This window comes from Dipodomys ordii, unplaced genomic scaffold (assembly GCF_000151885.1).
Source record: "Dipodomys ordii isolate 6190 unplaced genomic scaffold, Dord_2.0 Scaffold118, whole genome shotgun sequence".
Lineage (NCBI taxonomy): Eukaryota > Metazoa > Chordata > Mammalia > Rodentia > Heteromyidae > Dipodomys > Dipodomys ordii.
In genome coordinates, this window is record NW_012267334.1 from 800,149 (window position 1) to 820,540 (window position 20,392).

The 20,392-nt window shown below is 54.6% G+C and overlaps 2 protein-coding genes across 2 annotated transcripts in view; one reads left to right on the forward strand and one right to left on the reverse strand.

Moving 5' to 3' along the window:
- Window positions 1-235: 235 nt before the first annotated feature.
- Window positions 236-16,729, forward strand: Man1b1 (mannosidase, alpha, class 1B, member 1). Its single transcript, XM_013029337.1, has 12 exons — window positions 236-443; window positions 760-868; window positions 2,325-2,461; window positions 6,852-7,006; window positions 8,594-8,786; window positions 10,365-10,550; window positions 11,003-11,191; window positions 12,771-12,961; window positions 13,255-13,375; window positions 13,823-14,020; window positions 14,093-14,224; window positions 14,974-16,729. Exons 1-12 carry the CDS (start codon window positions 333-335, stop codon window positions 15,175-15,177), a joined length of 1,926 nt encoding a protein of 641 aa, XP_012884791.1. The 5' UTR covers window positions 236-332; the 3' UTR covers window positions 15,178-16,729.
- Window positions 16,730-16,784: 55 nt separating this feature from the next.
- Dpp7 (dipeptidyl-peptidase 7) overlaps window positions 16,785-20,392 on the reverse strand; it is a 5,432-nt gene continuing 1,824 nt past the window's right edge. The window contains exons 2-12 of the mRNA XM_013029338.1: window positions 20,015-20,255; window positions 19,778-19,941; window positions 19,137-19,272; window positions 18,980-19,061; window positions 18,730-18,896; window positions 18,520-18,580; window positions 18,063-18,181; window positions 17,827-17,983; window positions 17,640-17,704; window positions 17,216-17,286; window positions 16,785-17,120 (exon numbers count right to left, since the gene is read on the reverse strand). Coding sequence (XP_012884792.1) covers window positions 16,991-17,120; window positions 17,216-17,286; window positions 17,640-17,704; window positions 17,827-17,983; window positions 18,063-18,181; window positions 18,520-18,580; window positions 18,730-18,896; window positions 18,980-19,061; window positions 19,137-19,272; window positions 19,778-19,941; window positions 20,015-20,255 — 1,393 coding nt within the window. The 3' untranslated portion in view covers window positions 16,785-16,990. The remainder of the gene's footprint in view (window positions 17,121-17,215; window positions 17,287-17,639; window positions 17,705-17,826; window positions 17,984-18,062; window positions 18,182-18,519; window positions 18,581-18,729; window positions 18,897-18,979; window positions 19,062-19,136; window positions 19,273-19,777; window positions 19,942-20,014; window positions 20,256-20,392) is intronic.

The following is a 20,392-nucleotide window of genomic DNA, read 5'->3' on the forward strand; positions in this document are numbered from 1 at the left end:
CGGCTGGGAGCCCGCCCTGCCCGGTGACGGCCCCGCGGCGGACGCGGACGCGGACGCAGGACGTAAAGTACGGCGCAGGCGCGGATCTTCGACGCAAGAGATTCAGAGAGGAATGCGCGCCCGCTGCGCGGCCGAGGCGGCGCGCGTGCGCATTGGGAAGACACGGCAGGACGCCTGCGCGACGGCTGGTGAAAGGTGAGGCGCGTGCGCACCGGCGTCCGGGACGATGGGCGGGGTGTGCACGGTGGTGCTATGGCCGCCGGCGCTGTGCTTCAGACTTGGGCTTCCTGACGCCGTCCGCGGGCGGAGTCGCGCCGGCCGGAGTCGACGGCATGTATCCGCCGCCGCCGCCGGCGCCCCACCAGGACTTCATCTCGGTGACGCTGAGCCTGGGCGAGAGCTACGACAACAACAAGAGCCGGCGGCGGCGCTCCTGCTGGAGGGTGAGGCGCGGCCGCGCGGGGTCCCGGGCCGCCCGCTCTCCCCGGCTGTGGAGGCTCTGCGCCCCGGCGCGGGGCTGAGGGCGGCCCGGGGCGCACCTTGATCTCGGTTCCGGCGCCTCCAGGCCGGTCTCCGGGATGCGGGAGCCGCTGCCCTGCGCCGCCCGGGGTCTGCGCTGTTCCCGCGCCCACCCGCCCTGAGCGCGCGTCCCCCGAGGAATCTGCTCTGCCCCGAAAACCAGTGCGGCTGACCACGGGGTCTCTCGCGATTCCTGTCCTCCTGTATCTGTGACAATGTCATGCTCTGTCTCTTCCTTAGAAATGGAAGCAGCTGTCGAGGTTACAGCGGAACGTGATTCTTTTCCTCTTGGCCTTTCTGATTCTTTGTGGGTTCCTGTCCTACGTACACATGGCTGACCAGTGGAAAGGTATCAGAGAAACAATAAGGATACTTGGGCTGGGGCTCAGGGCAGGTAGAGCCTAGTGACTCAGTTTAAAACAACAAACTGACTGTGAGGGTACCTGGCTGTAACACAGGTTTGCTTCTGGTGTCAGTCTTGCTGTTCCAGCCTGTCTGGCGAAAGAGCATCATCGGTCTTGAGTTGGAGTGCTCAGTCTTGTTGATTACATTAATACCCCACTGCTCGTTGTCATTTGTTTACAGCAGACCAGTAGATTCTGGTGAGGACATAGAGAATCTGTTCTGAGCTTGCTCCTCGATGACTGTCGTTCCCAGGGAGAGGCAGAGAGCTGCAGTTGTACAGACACATTGCCCTGTTAGAGTGAAGGGTGGTGTGCTGTGCTTAGGTCAAGCTCTTTGAAAATAATGAAATTGTCTGTTCTCAAATTCAGTGTGACTTTTTCTTTTTTGGTCAGTTGTGGTGCTTGAACTCTAGGCCTGGGCACTGTCCCTCAGCTCTTTAGCTCAAGGCTAGTGCTCTACCACTTGAGCCACAGCGCCACTTCTGGCCTTTCTGTTTATGTGGTGTTGAGGAATCGAACTCAGGGCCTCAGGTATGCAAGGCAAGCACTCTACTGCTGAGGCCCTTCCCAGCCCCATGACTTTTTTTTTTTTAATTGGGATTTTTAACTCAGGGCAATAAGTGCTATTTACCATTTGAGCCACACGCCCAGCACTTTTTTGCTTTAGTTCATTTTTCAAGTAGGGTCTTTTTTGTTGTTGTTGTTGTTGAGGGAGGTGGCTTGAACTCGGGGTTTGGGCACTCTCCATGAGCTCATTTGCTCAAGGCTAGTGCTCTACCACTTTGAGCCACAGCACCACTTGTGATTATCTGGTGGTTAGTTGGAATTAAGAGTCTCATGGACTTTACTGCCCTGACTGGCTTTGAACTGGGATCCTCAGATCTCAGCCTCCTGAATAGCTAGGATTACAGGCGTGAGCTACTAGTGCCCTGCTCAAGTAGGGTCTTGCACTTTTGCCCAGGGCTAACCTTGGGCCACTTCTGTTCTCCTGCTTTTGCCTTTTTTTTTTTTTGGTCGGTCGTGGGGCTTGGACTCTGGCCTGAACACTGTCCCTCAGCTCTTCAGCTCAAGGCAAGCACTCTACCACTTGAGCTACAGTGCTACTTCTGGTTTTCTGAGTGTTTATTGGAGATCAGAGTTTCACGGACTTTCCTGCCCGGGCTAGCTTTGAACCGTAATCCTCAGATCTCAGCCTCCTGAGTAGCTAGGATTACAGGCGTGAGCCACCAGCGCCCGGCTGCTTTTGCCTTTTGAGTGGCTGGGCTTACAGGCATATACCACCATACTTGGAAAATTCATTTACTTCTTGGTGTTCCCCTGCCCTGTCTTTCTGTCTAAACTTCTCTTATGGAGCAGTTTAAGTTTCCTCTGAGCTCTGAGGTAAAGGGTTATCTTCCATAGCCCTGAGTAGCAGACCTGAAGAAGAGCAGAAGATGAGACCAGAAATCCCTGGGTTGAAACCAGCAAACCCACCCGTCTTACCAGCTCCACAGAAAGCAGACACCAATCCAGAAGACATTCCACAGATGTTGCCTCAGGTAATTTTCAAGAAACAGTCTGTTTAGGAGTAGTCCAAGATGTAAATACTGCTTCAAGAAGGCTGAGATTAGGGCTGGGAACATGGCCTAGTGGTAGTGTTTGCCTAGCATACATGAAGTCCTGGGTTTGATTCCATAGTACCACATAAACAGAAAAAGCCACAAGTGGCACCATGGCTCAAATAGTTGAGTGCTAGCCTTGAGCAAAAAGAAGCTTAGGGACAGTGCTCAGGCCCTGAGTTTAAGCCCCAGGACTGGCAAAAAAAAAAAAAAAGGTAATTATTCTCCCTACTCATTCTGGGCTGATTGCCTAACAGCTGGGGAAAGAAAAGGCATACTCTGAATGCCGCCCTGGGCCAACTTCTGTGTTAGGTGCCCAGTAGGGAAAGAAAGACTTGTCCCATCTCTGTAGGAGCCACAAGCTGGTAAGAGAGTCAGGGAAGAGGACAGCCAAAAAATGCCAGGCAGGTGGCTGGTGGTACACATTCTATGTGAAAACGAGGGCTAAGGTATAGAGGGGAGCAGTGCTGAGGTATAGAGGGGGCAGTGCTGAGGTATAGAGGGGGCAGTGCTGAGGTATAGAGGGGGCAGTGCTGAGGTATAGAGGGGGCAGTGCTGAGGTATAGAGGGGCAGTGCTGAGGTATAGAGGGGGCAGTGCTGAGGGCTTGGGCAGCCTCTTGAAGGAATATTTGATGGTTGAAAAATCCCTTGTTTTCATCAGGGCAGGGAGAGCAAGGCTGAGAAAAACCTCGGCAAGGAAGACCCCTAAAGGGCTGGGCCAGTGGGCAGGGACTCGGACCTCCCTGCCTGTGGTCCTTAAGACGTCCAAGGGTAGAGGCAGCACTGGTGGTCTCCCTTGATGTGGGCAGGAGGATCCGAGGCGTGGAAGGCTGCAGAGCAGAGCCTTGCTCACGTGGGGGTGCTTTGCAGTAGAGGAATGCCCTGTAGGTCAGGGTCACAGGATGGGGATGGGGAGTGAAGCTCCCCAGACAGAGACACAATTAAGGGCTGAGCAGGAACTGGCCTGGGGCAGGCTCTGCTGTGTTGTGTCTGCGAGGCAGTATGGAGGGCGGCAGGTAGTGTCAGGATTACAGAGCAGGGGTGGCAGGTTTGGGGAGTCCCCAGGTGCTGGTGCTAATGTGTTGTCTACAAGGGCTAGGGAGCAGCCAGACCTCATTATGGGACATCCATGCTGAGTAGTTTAGGTTGGGAAGCAGATTAGGGAAACAAGAGTCCAGAGCTGTATCACAGACAGCAAAATATTGAATCACTTATGGATAGATCAGGACAGAGAAGACCCACACATTTTCTTTTTTTTTTTGACCCACACATTTCTGTCTTGAGAGTTGGAGTAGATAATTCAGTTGTCCTGTACTTGTGAATACTAGGGTGTCGATATTGGCCTTACAGCTCTGGTTGTGCCTTGTCGATGTAGCAGGACCTTTGGTACTTCTCTTGTGGTTCATCTTGGGTGCCAGGTGGAGGTTTCACATCCCTGCAGTGTGTCACATGAAGACACACAGGAAGTCTTTGTTGTCAATATTATCTTTGGGGATCTGCCTCCCCAGCATGGCTCCTGAGCTGGCAGTGGAGGCCGGCCTCAGTGAGCCTGGTCAGGGACCCCAGCATGTGGGTCCCAGCCCTAGTGAGCCTGGGGAGGAAGAGTTTCATACCAGATCACTGACTGCTCAAAAGAAAGAATAGGAACAGAAGGCACCTCTGCTCTGATAACCACATCCTTTTGTGGAGTGCGGTGTGCAGAGCTGAGCAGCCTCGAGCAGGCTGCGCTCCTGAACAGAAGCTGGGCATTGGAAAGGCTGTCATGTGTGCGGTTGGTTAGGGACATTCTACACATCTTTCAGTAGGAGAGCTCCTTCTTAGACCAAGTCTGTGGGCACAGGCTAGTTTCTCTGTGGAGATGCTCATCACTTTCCTCTCATAACGACACAAAAGCGAAGGGAGGCTATTTCCCGAGTGAGAGATGCACCCCACTGCACCAGTCCCTTACACCTGCCGTTTGCATTCAGCAGGGCTTGGGGTGTGCTGCCCTCAAGACCCTGTGGAAGCTGGGTCCTGACAGCCCACACCTAGCTGCACGAGAGGCTGAGTTCCGAGGATCATAGTTAGAAGCCAACCGAGGCAGAAATGTCACTGAAACTCTTAACTAATTAACCAACAAAAAAGCCAGAACTAAAGATGTGGCTCAAATGGTAGAATGCCAGCCTTGAGCAAAAAGCTGAATGAGAATAATGGGGACCTGAATTCAAGACCCAGTACCTTCTTCCTAAGGGCATAGTGACTTACACCTAGAGTCCTACCTATATGGGAGGCTGAGGTTGAGGGGAAGGGGGGGGGGAGGGAAGTTCCTAATTCTAGACAGCCCTAGCCAATTAAGAGTTTACAAGACTGTATCAGCTGAGAGGTGTGGGGGGGAACTTGGCAAAGTAGCACACACCTGTCATTCTGACTACAGCAGGAAGCATAAATAGGATCTTGGTCCAGGCTAGTTCAGGCAAAATAATCTCTAAAATAATCAGAGTAGCCTGACACCAGTTTCTCATTTTTGTAATCCAAGCTACTGAGGAGTCTGAGATCTGGTGGAATTTGGTTCAGAGCCAGCCTAAGCACAAAGTATATTCAAAACTGTGTCCAGTTAGTCAGAAAAAAAGCCAAGCTGGCTGGGTGCTAGTGGTTCACACCTGTAATCTTAGCTACTCTGGAGACTGGTATCTTATTATTGTGGTTCAAAGCCAGCCTGGGCAGAAAAATCTGTGAGAATCTTTACCTCCAATTAACTACTAACAAGCTGGAAGTGGAGCTGTAGCTTTGAGCACATTAGCCTTGAGCAAAATATGCTCAGGGATAGCACCCAGGCTCTGAGTTCAAGCCCCAGGACTGACACAAAAAAGCAGGACTGGAGGCAAAGCTGAAGTGGTACAGCACCAGTTGTGAGAAAGCTCTGAATTCAAGCCCTGTGCCACCCCAAACAAACAAAAAAGGTTGTAGGAATGGTTCAAGTAGTAGAATAACTGCCTAGCATGACAAAGCCCTGAATTCCACTGATACAAGGGGGAAAAAAATAAGCCTTTCACCTGCTCTGGCTCAGGCTCCTGTGAGAGCCTGAGATGAGAGTTCCACCACTGTCCCTTCACTTAGCTTGTGCTTTAACAGGCTTCAGGGCAAGCATTCAGGAGAGAACATACAGAGCGGGAAGTAAACACTCACTGTTGCTCTGTCCTAGCCAGGCCAAGCTTTGAAACATTTGGTATATTTTATTTTGACAGATTTGGATACACATGTGAACAGATGAGGATTCTGGTTCACACAAGAATACCCCTGCCCGCCTGTTTTTATATCTAGATCTTTCTGTTACATGGATATACCATATTCTCATTTATCTGCTAAGTATTCTTTTACCACTTAAGTAAAAGTAAGGGTGGGATTTTGTGTATGCTTCTGTGAAAGCAGGAAATGGCTGGGAGGTTTGCCAGCTGGTGACTTGGTGGCTGTGGGGTGGGAGTGGTGCAGGGGTAGGCAGTAGAGAGCTAGCTATGTGTCGTTTACAGACCTTCACGCTTGTTCAGGATTGAGTGGGCTGAAGGAGCAAGCAGGAGCTGTTGCTTCTCTATCTGCCATTTAAATCCATTCAAAGGGCTTGTTCTAGGTCCTAACCAGAGCTTCCACTTCTGTGTGAGCCTTTGCCAGCCAGTTGGAAAGCGCCTATGCAGCTTGGAGACCTGTAGACCTTGTCTTTCTTTCTTCCTTCCTTCCTTCCTTCCTTTCTTTTGTGGGGGACACTGGTAATCAGTCTTGGGGCTTGAACTCAAGGCCTGAGCTGTCCCTGCGCTTTTTTGCTCAAAGCTAGCACTTTGCCATTTGAGCCACTGCTCCATTTTCAGATTCTTTTTTTTTTGGGGGGGGGGGGGGAGGGCGGGTCGTGGGGCCTGAATTCTGGGCCTGGGCGCTATCCCTCAGCTCTTCAGCTCAAGGGTAGCGCTCTACCATTTGAGCCACAGCGCCACTTCCAGCTTTTTTCTTATGTAGTGTTGAGGAATCAAACCCAGGGCCTCAGGCATGCAAGGCAAGCGCTCAACCACTGAGCCACCTTCCCAGCCCAGATTCTTGATAGTTTACTGGAAGTAGTGTCTCATGGACTTGGCTGTCCAGGCTGGCTTCAAACCACAATCCTCAGATCTCAGCTTCCTGAGTAGCTAGGATTATAGGTGTGAGCTACTGGTACCAGGCCTTTATTTTTCCCCCCTGAGGCTGGGTGGAACATGTCAATGTATTCTCTTTTCCCAGGGTGGGCATGCATCTGAGAAAGAGATATTTAAGCACAGCTCACAGGCAGGTAAGGTATTCTCACCTATGGTTCTGGTTCTTGTGCAGAAGCCTCGAAAGCATTTCCGGCGGGGACCTCCCCACCTGCAGATCAGAGCCCCCAACACAGTGTCCAGAGATGGCACACAGAACATGGCTAAGGAGCAGGAGGTGGCCCCCAGGGACGCTCACCAGGAAGAAAACACGCAGCACACAGTCATCAGGTACTGTGCTGGGGTCAGATTGAGCAGGTGTTGGAGGCCAGCCGGATGTTTTGTTTTTGTTTTCTATTGGATTTATTTATTTGGCCACAGTACACAAGTTGATAGGGTGTGGTTTTTGGTTTTTTGTTGGTTGTGGGGTTGAACTCTGGGCCTGGGCGCTGTCCCTCAGCTCTTCAGCACAAGCAAGGCTAGCACTCTACCGGTTGAGTCACAGCGCCACTTCCAGATTTTTCTGCTTATGTGGTGCTGAGGAATCGAACCCAGGGCTCATGCATGCAAGGCAAGCACTCTACCACTGTGCCACCTTCCCAGCTCTTTTGGGGTGTTTTTTTTATTATTTAATTTTATTTGTGAACATACTGTACAGGGGGGTTACAATTACATGGGCAGGATAATGCATACATTTCTTAGCAAGCATTGCAGCCTCCTCCTTTGTTTATCCTTCACATCCCTTCCCAGCCTCCCCCCACCCCCCCTTTTGGGGTGTTTTTGTAATGAAAACTGGGTGTCTTGTCCACACTACTTTGTTTGAAATTGTGTGGTCCTCCTTGAGCTATGTTATAGTCAGATTTTAAGGATTGGAGATGGGAACCAAATTGGTCCTTGTCCTTCTCTAAGGGGTAAAGGTGTTTCCTCCCACATCCGTGGCTGGGCTGGCGCCTGTCTGGCAGACACCCCTTTCTGAGGCCCTTCTTTCAGCCCTAGGTCCTATCAGGCTTGGAGTAGCATCGCCATGCTGCTGAGGCAGTGTGTGGGCCTTTGTGTTTGCTCCCTAGCCCACACACCACAGCTGCTCCAACCGGGGTTAGACAAGACCTTGAGTTCTTCTGGACAGTATGAACACAGAACACAGGCTGCCAAGATGAGTGCTAACAGGCGGGACCGGCCTGAGCCGGGGCTCTGCGCCTCCAGAGTTGCATTTTACAGACACAGGCCTTGGTCTCACAGGCATACAGGAGCCAGTGCGAAGTGTCCCTGGGGTAGAGCGTGGCCAGTGGAGCCTCTTGATTACATTTGCAGAGTCAAAGCATCTGACTCACAATGACAGTATAGTCAATTGTGCTCCTGACTTGAGCCCTTGGAATTGAGTCACAATAGCAGACCCAAGGCCCAAATCTGCTCGGGTTGTTTGAGACCTTTTGGGCCCATCCTTATCTAGAGGTCATGCGACAAACCCTCTGTTCCTTTCTGGCGTGGTGATCATTACTTGTAACCCCAGAAGGAAAGTGGGCTTCCATGTGCCAATCTAGGAGGCTGCCTAGCTCCCGTGTCCACCAAACTTCGCTTTGGGCTTGGGTGATAGACCCGGTGGTTACCTACCTGGTCCTCTGCCCTCTGCAGTGTTGTTTCTTAGGATTGCCCACAGGTCTGCACACGCCTCAGCCTCTCAGCTTGTGTGAGTGGCCCTGGCACTGTTTGTCCACGTCCCAGGTGGTCCTGACCTGCCCTTGCTGTGCCTGGAAGGTGTTGGCGTGTTGGGGCCTGTCTGGGCTTCCCAGCTGCTGACTTGCCCTGGGTCTGGTTGCTGCGGGAGGACGGTGCTCATGGAGCTGTCCCTCCAGCTAGCTGCCCTTCCTTTCCCTGCAGCTGGCGGGGCGCAGTGATTGAGCCTGAGCAGAACACTGAACTCCCTTCCAGAAGAGCAGAAGCCTCTGCCAAGCCTTACTTGGTGGCAGCCAGGATGCAGAAAGAACCATGTGAGTCTTCCCACCCGGCCTGCATGTCTTACCGGGGCCTGGGTTTGAGTCTGGAGGTTAGTGTGCTCTGCATGCCAGCAGTGGCCTGCTGCTAGACCCTGTACAGAGATCCTTCCATATTCATGTGCCATTTGTGGTCTTTTGTCAAATCCTTACCCTTCTTCAGCCCCAGTGACAGTCTATGGTTTCTTGATGACCCTGATCTTCTGCCTGAGCCGCAGACACAGGTTTTGCTGCTCTCTGCCTGGGCCATGCTGGGCCTTGGGTTAAGTGAAGGCAAAGCTGTTGTTTGGCAGGACCGGACCTGGCAGGTCTTTGGGCAGTGCCTAGAAGTCACTGGGATCTTGGTTTTGTTCATTGAGGGCGAGCTTGCACTTGGACTTGTGTTCAGCCCTGTACATGCTAGACCTCTGTACAAGGCCTTTTGAGGTAATAAGTGTCTCCAGTCTTCATTATTCAGGTTGGACTGTCACTCTAGGGCTTTGCAGGGCACTCTGCTCTCTGTGTTTTTAGCACCACCGAGTACAAGAGGATAGGGAAGCCCACCCTGGGACTCCAGGATCAGGCTTTGCAGGAATATGTAGAGGGCACTATGGTATTAGGAGTGGACCCTACCCATCACAGGGAGCCGACAACTCGTGGGGAGAGGGGCGTGGCTATGGAGAGGAGGCATGATATCTTTACATGTTTCGCCCACACTGAGGGCTCTGTGCACTGTCCCGTTGGGAAGTCTCCCAGTAGCATCTCTCTGAGATGGCCTCCTGAGACCATGTGGATGCTAGTCCTCGTGGGACCCTGATGATGTGTGGCACTGAGGAGCCCCATCAGTGTCTCTTGTTTCCAAGTCCACATTGTACACTCCAGGTTCTGTGTTTACTTCCTCAAGGCTTTGCTCCCCCCCCTGCCAGGTTCTGTGTTTTCCTCATCAAGGGCTTTGCTCCCCCCCCCGTCTCCCCCCCCCCCGCCCGTGGTGGGGCCTGAACTCTGGGCCTGGGCTCTGTCCCTCAGCTCTTCAGCTCAAGGATTGCGCTCTACCACTTGAGCCACAGTGCCACTTCCTGCTTTTTTGCTTATGTGGTGCTGAGGAATCGAACCCAGGGCCTCATGCATGCAAGGCAAGCACTCTACCACTGAGCCACCTTCCCAGCCCTCTGGCTTTTTCTGCTTAGCTGGTGTTGAGGAATCGAACCCAGGGCCTCATACATGCAAGGCAAGCACTCTTCCACTCACCCACCTTCCCAGCCCCCATGAGACTTTTTTTGGGGATCAGTTGTGGGGCTTGAACTCTTGTCTTGGGTACTATCCCTCAGTTCTTCAGCTCAAGGCGAGCACTCTACCTCTTGAGCCACAGGGCCATGTCCGGTTTTCTAATAGTTAACTGGAGATAAGAGTCTCATGGACTTTCCTTGCCTGGGCTGGCTTTGAACTGTGATCCTCAGATCTCAGCCTCCTGAGTAGCTAGGATGACAGGTGTGAGTCATCAGTGCCTGGATCCCCATGAGACTCTTTTATCTCTAGTTGGAGCAGAAAGCCAGGCTGGCAGCATAGGTCAAGTGGTAGAGTAGCAGTTGTGAGCATGCATGCTGAGCATGAGGCCCTCAGGTCAAGCCCCAGTACCAGCAGAACAAAGCAAAAAACCCAGGGAGACGACAGATCGATAGGCTTGTTCCCTTAACCTTCACTCTCTTAATGTCACAGAATTTGAAGAAGCCCGGAAGTGGGTATCACAGAAGTTGAACTTTAAGAAGAATGTGGATGTCAACCTGTTTGAGAGCACCATCCGAATCCTAGGAGGCCTGCTGAGTGCCTACCACCTGTCAGGAGACAGCCTGTTCCTTAGGAAAGCTGTGAGTGCCTCCTGCGGCCTGGGGCTGCCTCGGGTGGCCATGGACGGCTTTCCAGACCTCACCGCTTTGGAAGAGGGATTTTTGGGGAGTCACATCGTTTTTTCTCCAAATATGTTTAAGACTGCTTTTGCATCCCTGTGTGCGAGCTGCCCTGCTGTACCTGGCAGGAAAAAGCACCGTTGCTCACTTGCAGCTCCTTTTTCTTCTTTGAAATTTTGCTTTAAAATTTCCACATATAACCTGGATTTCAGTGTCTCACCAGATAAAGTGATTTTCAAGTATTTTCTCCCATTCTCTGCTGGATTTTTTTTTTCCCCATGAGTTTGGCAATGGAGAGCCATCAAACCTTGTCTTTCCATTTACTTGGATGTAAATGGCTAATGCCTTACAGTTTTGAAGTGTGAACGAGGCTCTTGGTGACCTGGAACTTTCTTTGCTGTGCTCTTACGTAGGAAGATTTTGGAAATCGGCTCATGCCTGCCTTCGCCACACCATCCAAGATCCCGTACTCTGATGTGAACATTGGCACTGGAGTTGCCCATCCGCCCCAGTGGACCTCAGATAGCACAGTGGCTGAGGTGACCAGCATCCAGCTAGAATTCCGAGAGCTCTCTCGCCTCACAGGAACCAAGAAATTCCAGGTGAGACAGGCAGGGTTCCAGCTGGACCAAGCTACCATCACAGTTCAGGTCGTATGTGTGTTTATCTCTTAATATTTTCCCCTCTTTCCAATTTATGTGTGCTGGTGCTAGAGCTTGAACTCAGGGACAAGGCAGTGTGTGTGTGTGTGTGTGTGTGTGTGTGTGTGTGTGTGTGTGTGTGTGTGTGTGTGTGTGTGTGTGTGTGTGTGTGCGTGCGTGCGTGCGTGCGTGCGTGCGTGCGTGCGTGTGTGTGTGTGTCTGAGCTCTTGTGTTTTTGTGTTCAAGACTAGCACTCTACCACTTGAGCCACAGCCCCACTTTCTAGCTTTTTGCTGTTAGAGATAAGTGCCAAAATTTTCCACGGGGCACTGGTGGCTCACGTCAGTTAACCACCAGAAAACCGGAAGTGGCACTGTTGCTCAAGTGGCAGAGCACTTACCTTAAGCCGAAGAGCTGAGGGGCAGTGTCTAGGCCCAGAGTTCAAGCACCATGACTGACCAAAAAAAAAAAGGGTCTTATGGACTTTCCTGCCCAGGCTGGCTTTGAACTGCTCTCCTCAGATGCCAGTCTCAATAGGCCTGAGCCACTGAAGCCCACTGTTGTTTTGTCTTTTGCTGTACTTCGGATTAAACCTGGGTCTGGAACATACTAATCCTGTATTCTACCGTAGTGCCCTGGCCCTTTTCTTTGTATTGTGTTTCTCCATCCTTCTGTCTGCCTCCCGAGAGACATGGCTTATGTCCAGTGCTTGTACCAGTTGAAATGACGTCATCTGATGCAGTGTGTGACACCAGTGGGTTTTGTGTCTTGGACAATCCCTGAATTTTGGGCAGTAGTCCCTCCCACTTGTGATAATGCATCATCTAGTTAACATGCTGTGGAATTTGCTTTACTAAAATAGTATTTAGTATTTTTGCATCAATGTTCTAAAGTAATTTATATTTGTCTTCTGGTATTGCTGTATAGCTTTGGTCCTAGGATATTTCTGCCTTCATAATGTGTTGGCTGGGAGCTATAATCCTAGCATCTTAGCTACTCTAGAGGTGGAGATCTGAGGACTGCTGTTCAAAAGTAACTCAGATAAATCGAAGAGACTCTTAACTCCAGTTAGCCAGCAAAAAACTGGAAATGGAGGTGTGACTCAAGTGGCAAAGCATCAACTGGAGGAAAAAAAAATGCTGAGCATAGCTCGATGCTGTTGGTTCATGCCTTGCTACTTTCCCTATTAGGAAAGTTTATGAGACTGTTATCTCCAATTGACCACCAAAAAAACAGAAGTGGAAGTGTGGTGGGAAATGGTAGAACATTAGCTTTGCGCACAGAAATTCAGGAATACAATGCCCAGGCACTGATTTCAAGCCCCCACAACTTATTTAAAAGAAACAAAAAAATCTGGTCAAGATGTTGAGACTGTGAGATTTTTGTTTTGTTTTTATACTGGCCTCAAAAAAGAAAGGATAAAAAGAATTGGTTATTAGTTATCAATATAGTAAGTCTTAAGGAAAGTATGATCCATCTTCAGTTTTCTTAACGTGAGAAGTTCACCTGCAGTGCACCTGCCGCCCCTCCTCTTCCACAGGAGGCAGCAGAGGAGGTGACGAGGCACATCCACTCCCTGTCCGGAAAGAAGGATGGGCTGGTGCCCATGTTCATCAACACACACAGTGGCCTCTTCACTCACCCAGGCGTGTTCACCTTGGGCGCCAGGGCCGACAGCTACTATGAATACCTGCTGAAGCAGTGGATCCAGGGCGGGAAGAAGGAGACACAGTGAGGCCTACTTCTGCTGCCTTGGTGCAGCACCCCAGCTCCCATCCCCACCACTGCCTGGCCTCCTCGATGCGACTGTGGTCCACAGACCTGGGGGGGGGTGGGGTTGGGTCATTCGGTGAGAAGCCTGTCAGTACCCAGCTCAGCCTTTGCTGTGTCCTTGCGCTGCACCTGTTGTGTCTGCTGCTCGGGCAGGGCTAGGCTTGCAGTCCTAGTGTGCCTAGCCCTGCACCCCTCAGAGGCGGCCAGCGCCTGGCTGCAGCCAGCCCAGGACGACTCGCTGGTGTTCACAGGTTATTGGAAGACTACCTTAAAGCCATTGAGGGAATAAAGACACACCTGCTTCGGCATTCCCAGCCCAGGAAACTCACCTTTGTGGGGGAGCTTGCCCACGGCCGCTTCAGTGCCAAGATGGTGAGTTGTGTGGTTGTTAAGGTCGTCAGCATAGATGTCAGAATGACATCCTGGTCAAAGGACGGGAGCTGTAGCCACAGGGAGACTTGCTACCTGACCTGACATTCCTGGAATGGTCCTGTGAACCATGTCCATGTGTGGCCCTGCTGCAGGGTAGACACAGACTCCTGGGTCGAGTCCTTGTGTGGCCTGCAGGGTAGACAGACACCCTGGGTCGCCACCCTCCATGAAGTCCTCCCTCAGGTATCTAGTGCACGGCATATCTGCAGAGGTATTTGTAGACAGGTTGGAAGAGCCTAGAAGGCCTGGGTCAGCACCTCAGGGAGACCCTGCATTGCAGCCTGTATGTGTTGCCTGGGTTTTCGTGTGTGTGTGTCTGTCTGTCTGTCTGTCTGTGTCTGTGTCTGTGTGCGCCCACGCAGCGGTGAGGAAACACTCTGATTCCAGGACCACCTGGTGTGCTTCCTGCCAGGGACGCTGGCTCTGGGCGTCCACCATGGCCTCCCGGGCAACCACATGGAACTAGCCCAAGCACTTATGGAGACCTGCTACCAGATGAACCGTCAGATGGAGACCGGGCTCAGCCCTGAGATCGCACACTTCAACCTGTACCCCCGGGCGGACCGGCAGGATGTGGAGGTCAAGGTGAGCCTGGCTGCACCCTGATGGCCTGGCTGCGCAGGTGTGGGTGCGTGCTCACCATTGGCTTTTCCCCAGCCGGCCGACAGGCACAACCTTCTGCGACCAGAGACTGTGGAGAGCCTCTTCTACCTGTACCGGATCACAGGGGACCGCAAGTACCAAGACTGGGGCTGGGACATCTTGCAGAGCTTCAACAAGTATACTCGGGTAAGCCCCTCATGGCTGTCCACGAGTGCTGCAGAACTCTGACTGTGCCAGTGGCCGCGGTGGCGTGGGGGTGAGGGGCACCTGCTGGGCCTTTCAGCTGGGTACAGCCCAGCTGGGCGTGGCCCTGCTAACATGACTGTCTAGTAGGACGTGGCATGGGGAGGCAGTCAGGCTTGGAGGGGCTGTGTGTCTTAGGGCCCCTAGGACCAGGCCTTTCTACCAAGGCTCCCTGTGCTGGCCCCACTGCACCACCCTGCCCTGCTTACCTGGCACACGCCCCACCCCTGGGTAGTCAGCTGTCTGCCCAGCACCCCGTCTTTCAGGGCCCCCGTTCAGGGTAGGTCACGCCCAGCCCAGGCCCACTCATCACCACAGCTGGCGTAGATGTGACCCAGGCTGATAGCTGGCTGTGGCAGGCTGTGCTTAGGACCCCAGCTGCCTGAGATTTCTGTCACCTATGTCACGAGCAAGGCGCTGGACCCTGGAGAGCCACATCCCTCCCAGACCACCCTGGGACCCTGGCCTGGCCTGGGTGCAGTTCTTGTACCAGGAACCAGGGGTTGCTGGCATTTTCCAGATGCCTCTGGAGCTGTTTCTGACCTTGGCTATCACCAGGATGCCCTCACTTTCACTCTAGGGTGTCAGGGCAAGCAGCCTGGAGCTAGCTTCCCGCTGGCTCTTCCCAAGGCCCTGCCTGGAGAGCCTAGCCTGTGCTCCACCTCATCTTCAAGGCCTTGGCTCTTATGCAGGTCCCCTCGGGTGGCTATTCCTCTATCAACAATGTCCAGGACTCCCACAGACCTGAGCCCAGGGACAAGATGGAGAGCTTCTTCCTAGGGGAAACACTGAAGTACCTCTACCTGCTGTTTTCTGATGACCCAGACCTGCTCAGCTTGGACTCCTATGTGTTCAACACCGAGGCCCATCCCCTGCCCATCTGGGCTCCCACCTAGGGGACAGCTCCTGGCCTAGGAACTGCTGGGAGGTAGAGGTGGCCCAGTTGGGTCTGGGATATTCAAAGGCCTGTGTGAAATCGGGCAGCCACTGAGCACCAGTGCTCTTTGCCGCCCCGGCTTCTCGTCTCTGCTGCTCACAGGACACTGTGTAGAACAGAACCAGATCAGCAGGTGTGTGGCTCAGGGAGAGTTAGTTTACCAGAAGATCTTGACCTTCCTTCAAAATTTGGATTACAATTCCCTACTCATAATGTTGATCCAACCTGTCTGCCAGCTGCAAGGAGGCCCTGGTGGTTCCCAGGGCCGCAGCCCACCCCTTGGGCTGCTTAGAACCCAGAGCCTGTGTTGTGTTCAGAGAAGAGCCAAGGGGATGGCCCACCAGCCGCTCTGCTCCAGCTAACAGCACTTACGAGTTCCAAGGATTGGCATGGGCCTCTGAGACCCCCGTGGAGCCCTGAGGCTTTGAACCTGGCTCTGGTGTTTACATGTTGGACTCAGGGATCCTCCTGACACCCCATGGTGTCTCACAGGAGGGGGGACAGCAATTTGACTTTGCACCCTGGTAGAATGGGACTTTTCAGCTGGGATAAAATTTGACTTGCCCCCCTGTGATGGCTGCTCTATGTGTAAGGGGTCTCAGAAACAACTTCAGAGGTCGGCATGCTCTTCCAGGTTACAGCCCATTATCTGTTCCGTGAGGTCAGCAGTGCTTTTCTGGGTCACACTGTTATCTGTCCCCTGAAGTCAGACCTGCTGGTGTCTGCTGCAGGTGGGAAGAACAGAATGAGAAGTTCTGCAAGTGAGGGCCACACTGTCCGGGGATGGTGCCGGGCATGGCCCAGAGCTAGCCGCCTGCCCTGTGTCTAGTGTGGTGCCCTTGTCATACAGCCCACTAGCTGGGACCCCCTCCTAGATCGGATAGATGCCTTGGGATAGCCTAGCTCCACCCTTCTGTGTTGAGCATGAAGAGCACTTGCGTCATTCCTGCAAGATCCTTCTTCCCCAGGAAAGCTAGAGCCTGGGCAGCACAGGGTGAGGACACATGGACCAACTGACTGTGTCCACCAGCTCCTGCAGGGCCCATTCACTACCTGTGTGCAGCCCAGAGCAGTCCTCTTCCTTCACCTACCTGAAGCACAGGTGTTCTGGAAGGACCAGTCATGAGCTGTCCCTGGGCCTTGTGGCTCTCATGGCTGCTAGGAGACCCTGGCGCCCTCCCCGTGTGGAGGGAGTGGCCAGGCCTCCTAGCCGCAGCCTGCCCCATGTTGCCCAGCAGTGGACAGTGACTGACTTCTCTCTGGAGTTGGCCTGCAGACAGGCTCTAAGGAGCTGACAGAAAGCACACATTCTTCATCTCTTGCCTTGGCCTCCTAACCAGAGGTGCTCTGTAGGGGACCCGGTGTGGGGCAGAGGCTGGCACTGGCTGTGCTGGAGCCAGGATGGGACCTGTCCTGGGAGCAGGAGACCGGCCCCTGGGAAAGAGCACCCTGCACGTCACACTTGAGTTGAGGAATCTGCTTTATTAAATGTTGGATCGGTGGGCCAAGCAGCGTCCTGGCTTCCCTGTGACTGGCCGGCATGTACCTCCCGCCCCCTGGCAGGCGTTTATTCCCTCCAACTCCTCCCTCACTCGAGGGAGAACTGGGCTCAGAGCCTTGGGCTCCTCAGGTCCCAGGGTCCACACACGGGCCGGCCCTCGGATCTGGACGGCGCATCTAGACATGGAGCAGGCAGCCAGGCAGCAACCACAAGAGGTGCTGAGATGTGCGACTCCACGTCCTGTCTGGTCTTAGCTGAGTGAGGGCTGCCCTTAGGTCCCCGGTCCCTGGTGGACGGCTAGCTGCTGTTTATGCCTGGCTGCCTTCACCCACTCACGGATCAAGGCGGCCTCCAGCCTGCGAGCTTTCACAACCGACAGGGGGTCTTGTGGATGGGACCACCTGAAAAGCAGGCAGACACCCAACCTAGAGGCTGAGTTCCATGCCCCTTTCCACCCTGAGCCCTTAGTGCAGAGGAGGGGAAACGGCGGCCGCACCTGAGGTCGAGGTGGTGTGCTCCCCCATGGATGGTGATGGCCACCACTGAGCTGCTGAGGCTTTTCTGAATCTGCGGTCAGTGGAAGAAACCTGGTCAGACAGCTAGCCTCTCCTTGAGAATGCCACCAGATCTCCCACCTACTGGCCTATCACAATCCTGGGGTGTAGCTAAAGCAGAAATGAAGTGACGGCGGGGCCTCAAATGGTCTCATTGGAAAGGGAAGGTGCAGTCAAAGCAGCGAGTGGAAGATGGCACAGGAAGTGATGACTGGACCAGAGTGGGTGAGGTGGGTGTGGAGTTGTCAAGGCAGCCTGGCTCTGAGCAGATTGGTCAATGAGAAGCCCCTCACAGAGCCACAGCTGCCGACAGCAGGGATGGCTGAGAAGGCAGGGAGGCCAGCCGCTAGCCGGGCTGACACTCACCCCACCGCCTGCCCAGGGATCCAGGTCACCATTGGAGAAGATGATGTTGCTGGCAGCTTTAAGGTCTGAAAGGGACACAGCGAGGGAAGGTGAGAGACCGCAGGCCCCAGGGTCCTGTGTGCATGCGTTGTCAGGTCAGTGCGGACAGCAGGACCCTGCCCCGCAACTCCAGGTCCCCGGCCTTTACCATCACCTCCGAAGTTGTTGTACAGCCAGTCTGGCCGGGGCTCCACGCCCCACGTGTTCAGGCAGTATTGCTGGCGGAGCTTCTCCGTGAACGGAAGCTCAGGGAATATGTCGGTGACGTTGTTGCTGTCAAACGTCAGGTTGATCTCTGTGCAGGCCTGCAGATACCCCACACAGGTCAGGCAGGCAAGGGCATGCGTCCATCCTCCCTCCTGGCCACCAGCCCCACTCTGGCACCTGGTAGTCCCAGGCCTTGGCGTCGGGGCCGGTGCCGCAGCCGGTGGGGTCAGCGCAACTTTGGTACAGTTTGTAGATGTCATAACAGTGCTCTGTGCCGGAGGAGTTGTAGACCAGCCCTGGGGAGGACAGGTGCTGGGAACAATGGCCACAGGCCCAGCCTACGCTGGAGCGTGGGGTCTGATGCTGCATGTGGCTCAGTGAGCAAAGCCCTGGGCTTGCTACCAGAGGGTCTGGGGAATGTTCCAGTGGCTGCTGTGGCTGCCTGCTGGACTTGGCCCGGCAGTTAGAGGGATTTCTGGAGGTAGCCACACCCTCCCTTAGACTGCTGGGGTTGTACTGCCCACACCGTGCAGGTTCTGCTCCTTTGCCAGCTGTGCCAGGCCTACACAGGAGGCCGAGCCCCAGGCCAGGGCCTTAGGTCCTTGCCCCACCATCTCAGAACCGAGAGACTCACCTACCAGTGCACGCAGTCCTCTGATCTTCTGTGTCTCACTTAGCATCCTGACACAGCCAACCTGGAGCAGAGGGGCAGCAGGGCGGCGTCTCAGCAAAGATCCCCTGCCTGGCTGGGTCCGGGCCGCCAGGCTGTGGGACACGGGGGGAACAGGGCAAGCGCCCCCTGAGGAGCTGGGGCCCTTCCTGCTCCCGAGACAACCAGCCTCACCCTGACGGGGTTGGCGGGAAGGTGCCCCATGAAGTCGGTGGGGTAGGGGTAGTCCATCATGGCCAGCAGGGTAAAGGCATTCCGGGCAAAACCAAAAAACTGAGTCAGGTCCTTAGGGTTGGAGAGCAGCTGGCAGGTGCCAAACTCCTGGCTGATGATGTCGTGGGCTGGAGGAGGGCAGGGACAGCGTCTGTGGAGGCCTCTGCCAGGCACCAAGGGCACCCCAGAGGGCACCTCCTGACTTCCTCACCTCCCTGCAGGAACAAGTCCTTGATCTGCTGGAAGGCGGCCTGCACAGCCTGCGCACACTTGGGGCTCTGGTTGTGGAAGTCCTGGGAAGAGGGTGTGGTCAGGCAGGCGCTGCCCTGGGCCAGCCTGGGGGACGGCCCCTCCACGCCTCCACGTACCTCTGTCACATCCCGGAAGAACTGACAGGAGTCACCGAGGCCTGCCACGGCCAGGACGGGTGCACTGGCAGCCAGCGCGCCGGCCACCAGGTGGGGAAACTTCATCCTCAGGTAGGCGCTGAGCATCCCCCCGTAACTGGGCGCAGGGCACAGGGTGACAGCTTTGGGCCCTGCAGTCAGGCTGGTCCTCCCCTACCCCGGCCTCCAGGCTGAGGTTCCACGTTGGGGTTCCCTGGCTGGGCCTGCAACCCCCTTCTCTTTCCCTCCAAAGGCCACAGGGGCCAACAACAAGACCTCCAGCTTGCAAGATGCACTCATTCTGACCCCAAGCCCCTTCAGGTACAACCTTCGCTGGGGCAAGGCATCAGCCTGGAGACACAGCGGGGGAGGGGGTTCCCCTCCTAGTGTAGTTAGCACAACACATCCCAGCATGGCTGGAGAGTCCCATCAGAAAAGGGGGCAGGGAGGGCTTCCTGGAGGAGGCGGGGGCCACAGAAGTGGGGTCAGAGGGTAGAAGGGACAAAGCCCCTAGGCTGCTCTCTGGGCTCTTTACAGTTACTCTGGATAGGTAGGGCTTGGACCAGATGGGGTGGGCCGGGCCCCGCCCCGCCCCGCCCCGCCCCGCCCCACCAAGGACCCACCTCCCTCCGAAGGCAATTGCGGGGGCTTGCTGGGCCCTGAGTTCCTTACGCAGGGCCTGGAGCAGCTCAGCGAAGTCGGCTAGCGCCTGCTCCACAGTCAGCAGCTGCATGTGCCCTGGCTGCGTGGACCGAGGGCCAAACGGGAGTGACTTCCCGTAGTATCGCTGTGGAAAGCCAGGCAGGAAGGTGGGTCTGGCTGTCAACGGCCTGCCCTACCCGGGGACACCCAGTACCCACATGCTCCGCAAAGATGATCAGGGCCTCTTGCTGGGCTGCCAGTTCCACCAGGAAGCCACTGTTATTGGCGAAGACCCAAATGTCCCCCTCGTTCCCAGTGTAGAAGAAGATGGGTCCCTCACCCTTTCTCCAGAACTTGTCTGTAGGGAGCAGGTGTACAGAGATGAGGCTTGGACAGGCATTGGGCGCCAGACAGAGGAGGGGCAGGGACAGGTACAGTGGGCCCTGGGCAGGGGTGGGGCTGGGACAGGTGCAGGAGTAAGTGGACAGGGAGGAGCCAGGACAGGTGCAGGGGTGTGAGTGGACGGGGCGGGACAGGTGCAGGGGTGTGAGTGGACGGGGCGGGAGGGACAGGTGCAGGGGTGTGAGTGGACGGGG

Excerpts from the sequence above, each read along its gene's own strand:
- Man1b1 (XM_013029337.1), top strand. The coding sequence starts at position 333 with ATGTATCCGCCGCCGCCGCCGGCGCCCCACCAGGACTTCATCTCGGTG. Across the intron at positions 444-759 it reads GGCGGCGCTCCTGCTGGAGG|AAATGGAAGCAGCTGTCGAG; the intron begins GTGAGGCGCGGC and ends TCTCTTCCTTAG. Across the intron at positions 10,551-11,002 it reads GCCTGTTCCTTAGGAAAGCT|GAAGATTTTGGAAATCGGCT; the intron begins GTGAGTGCCTCC and ends GCTCTTACGTAG.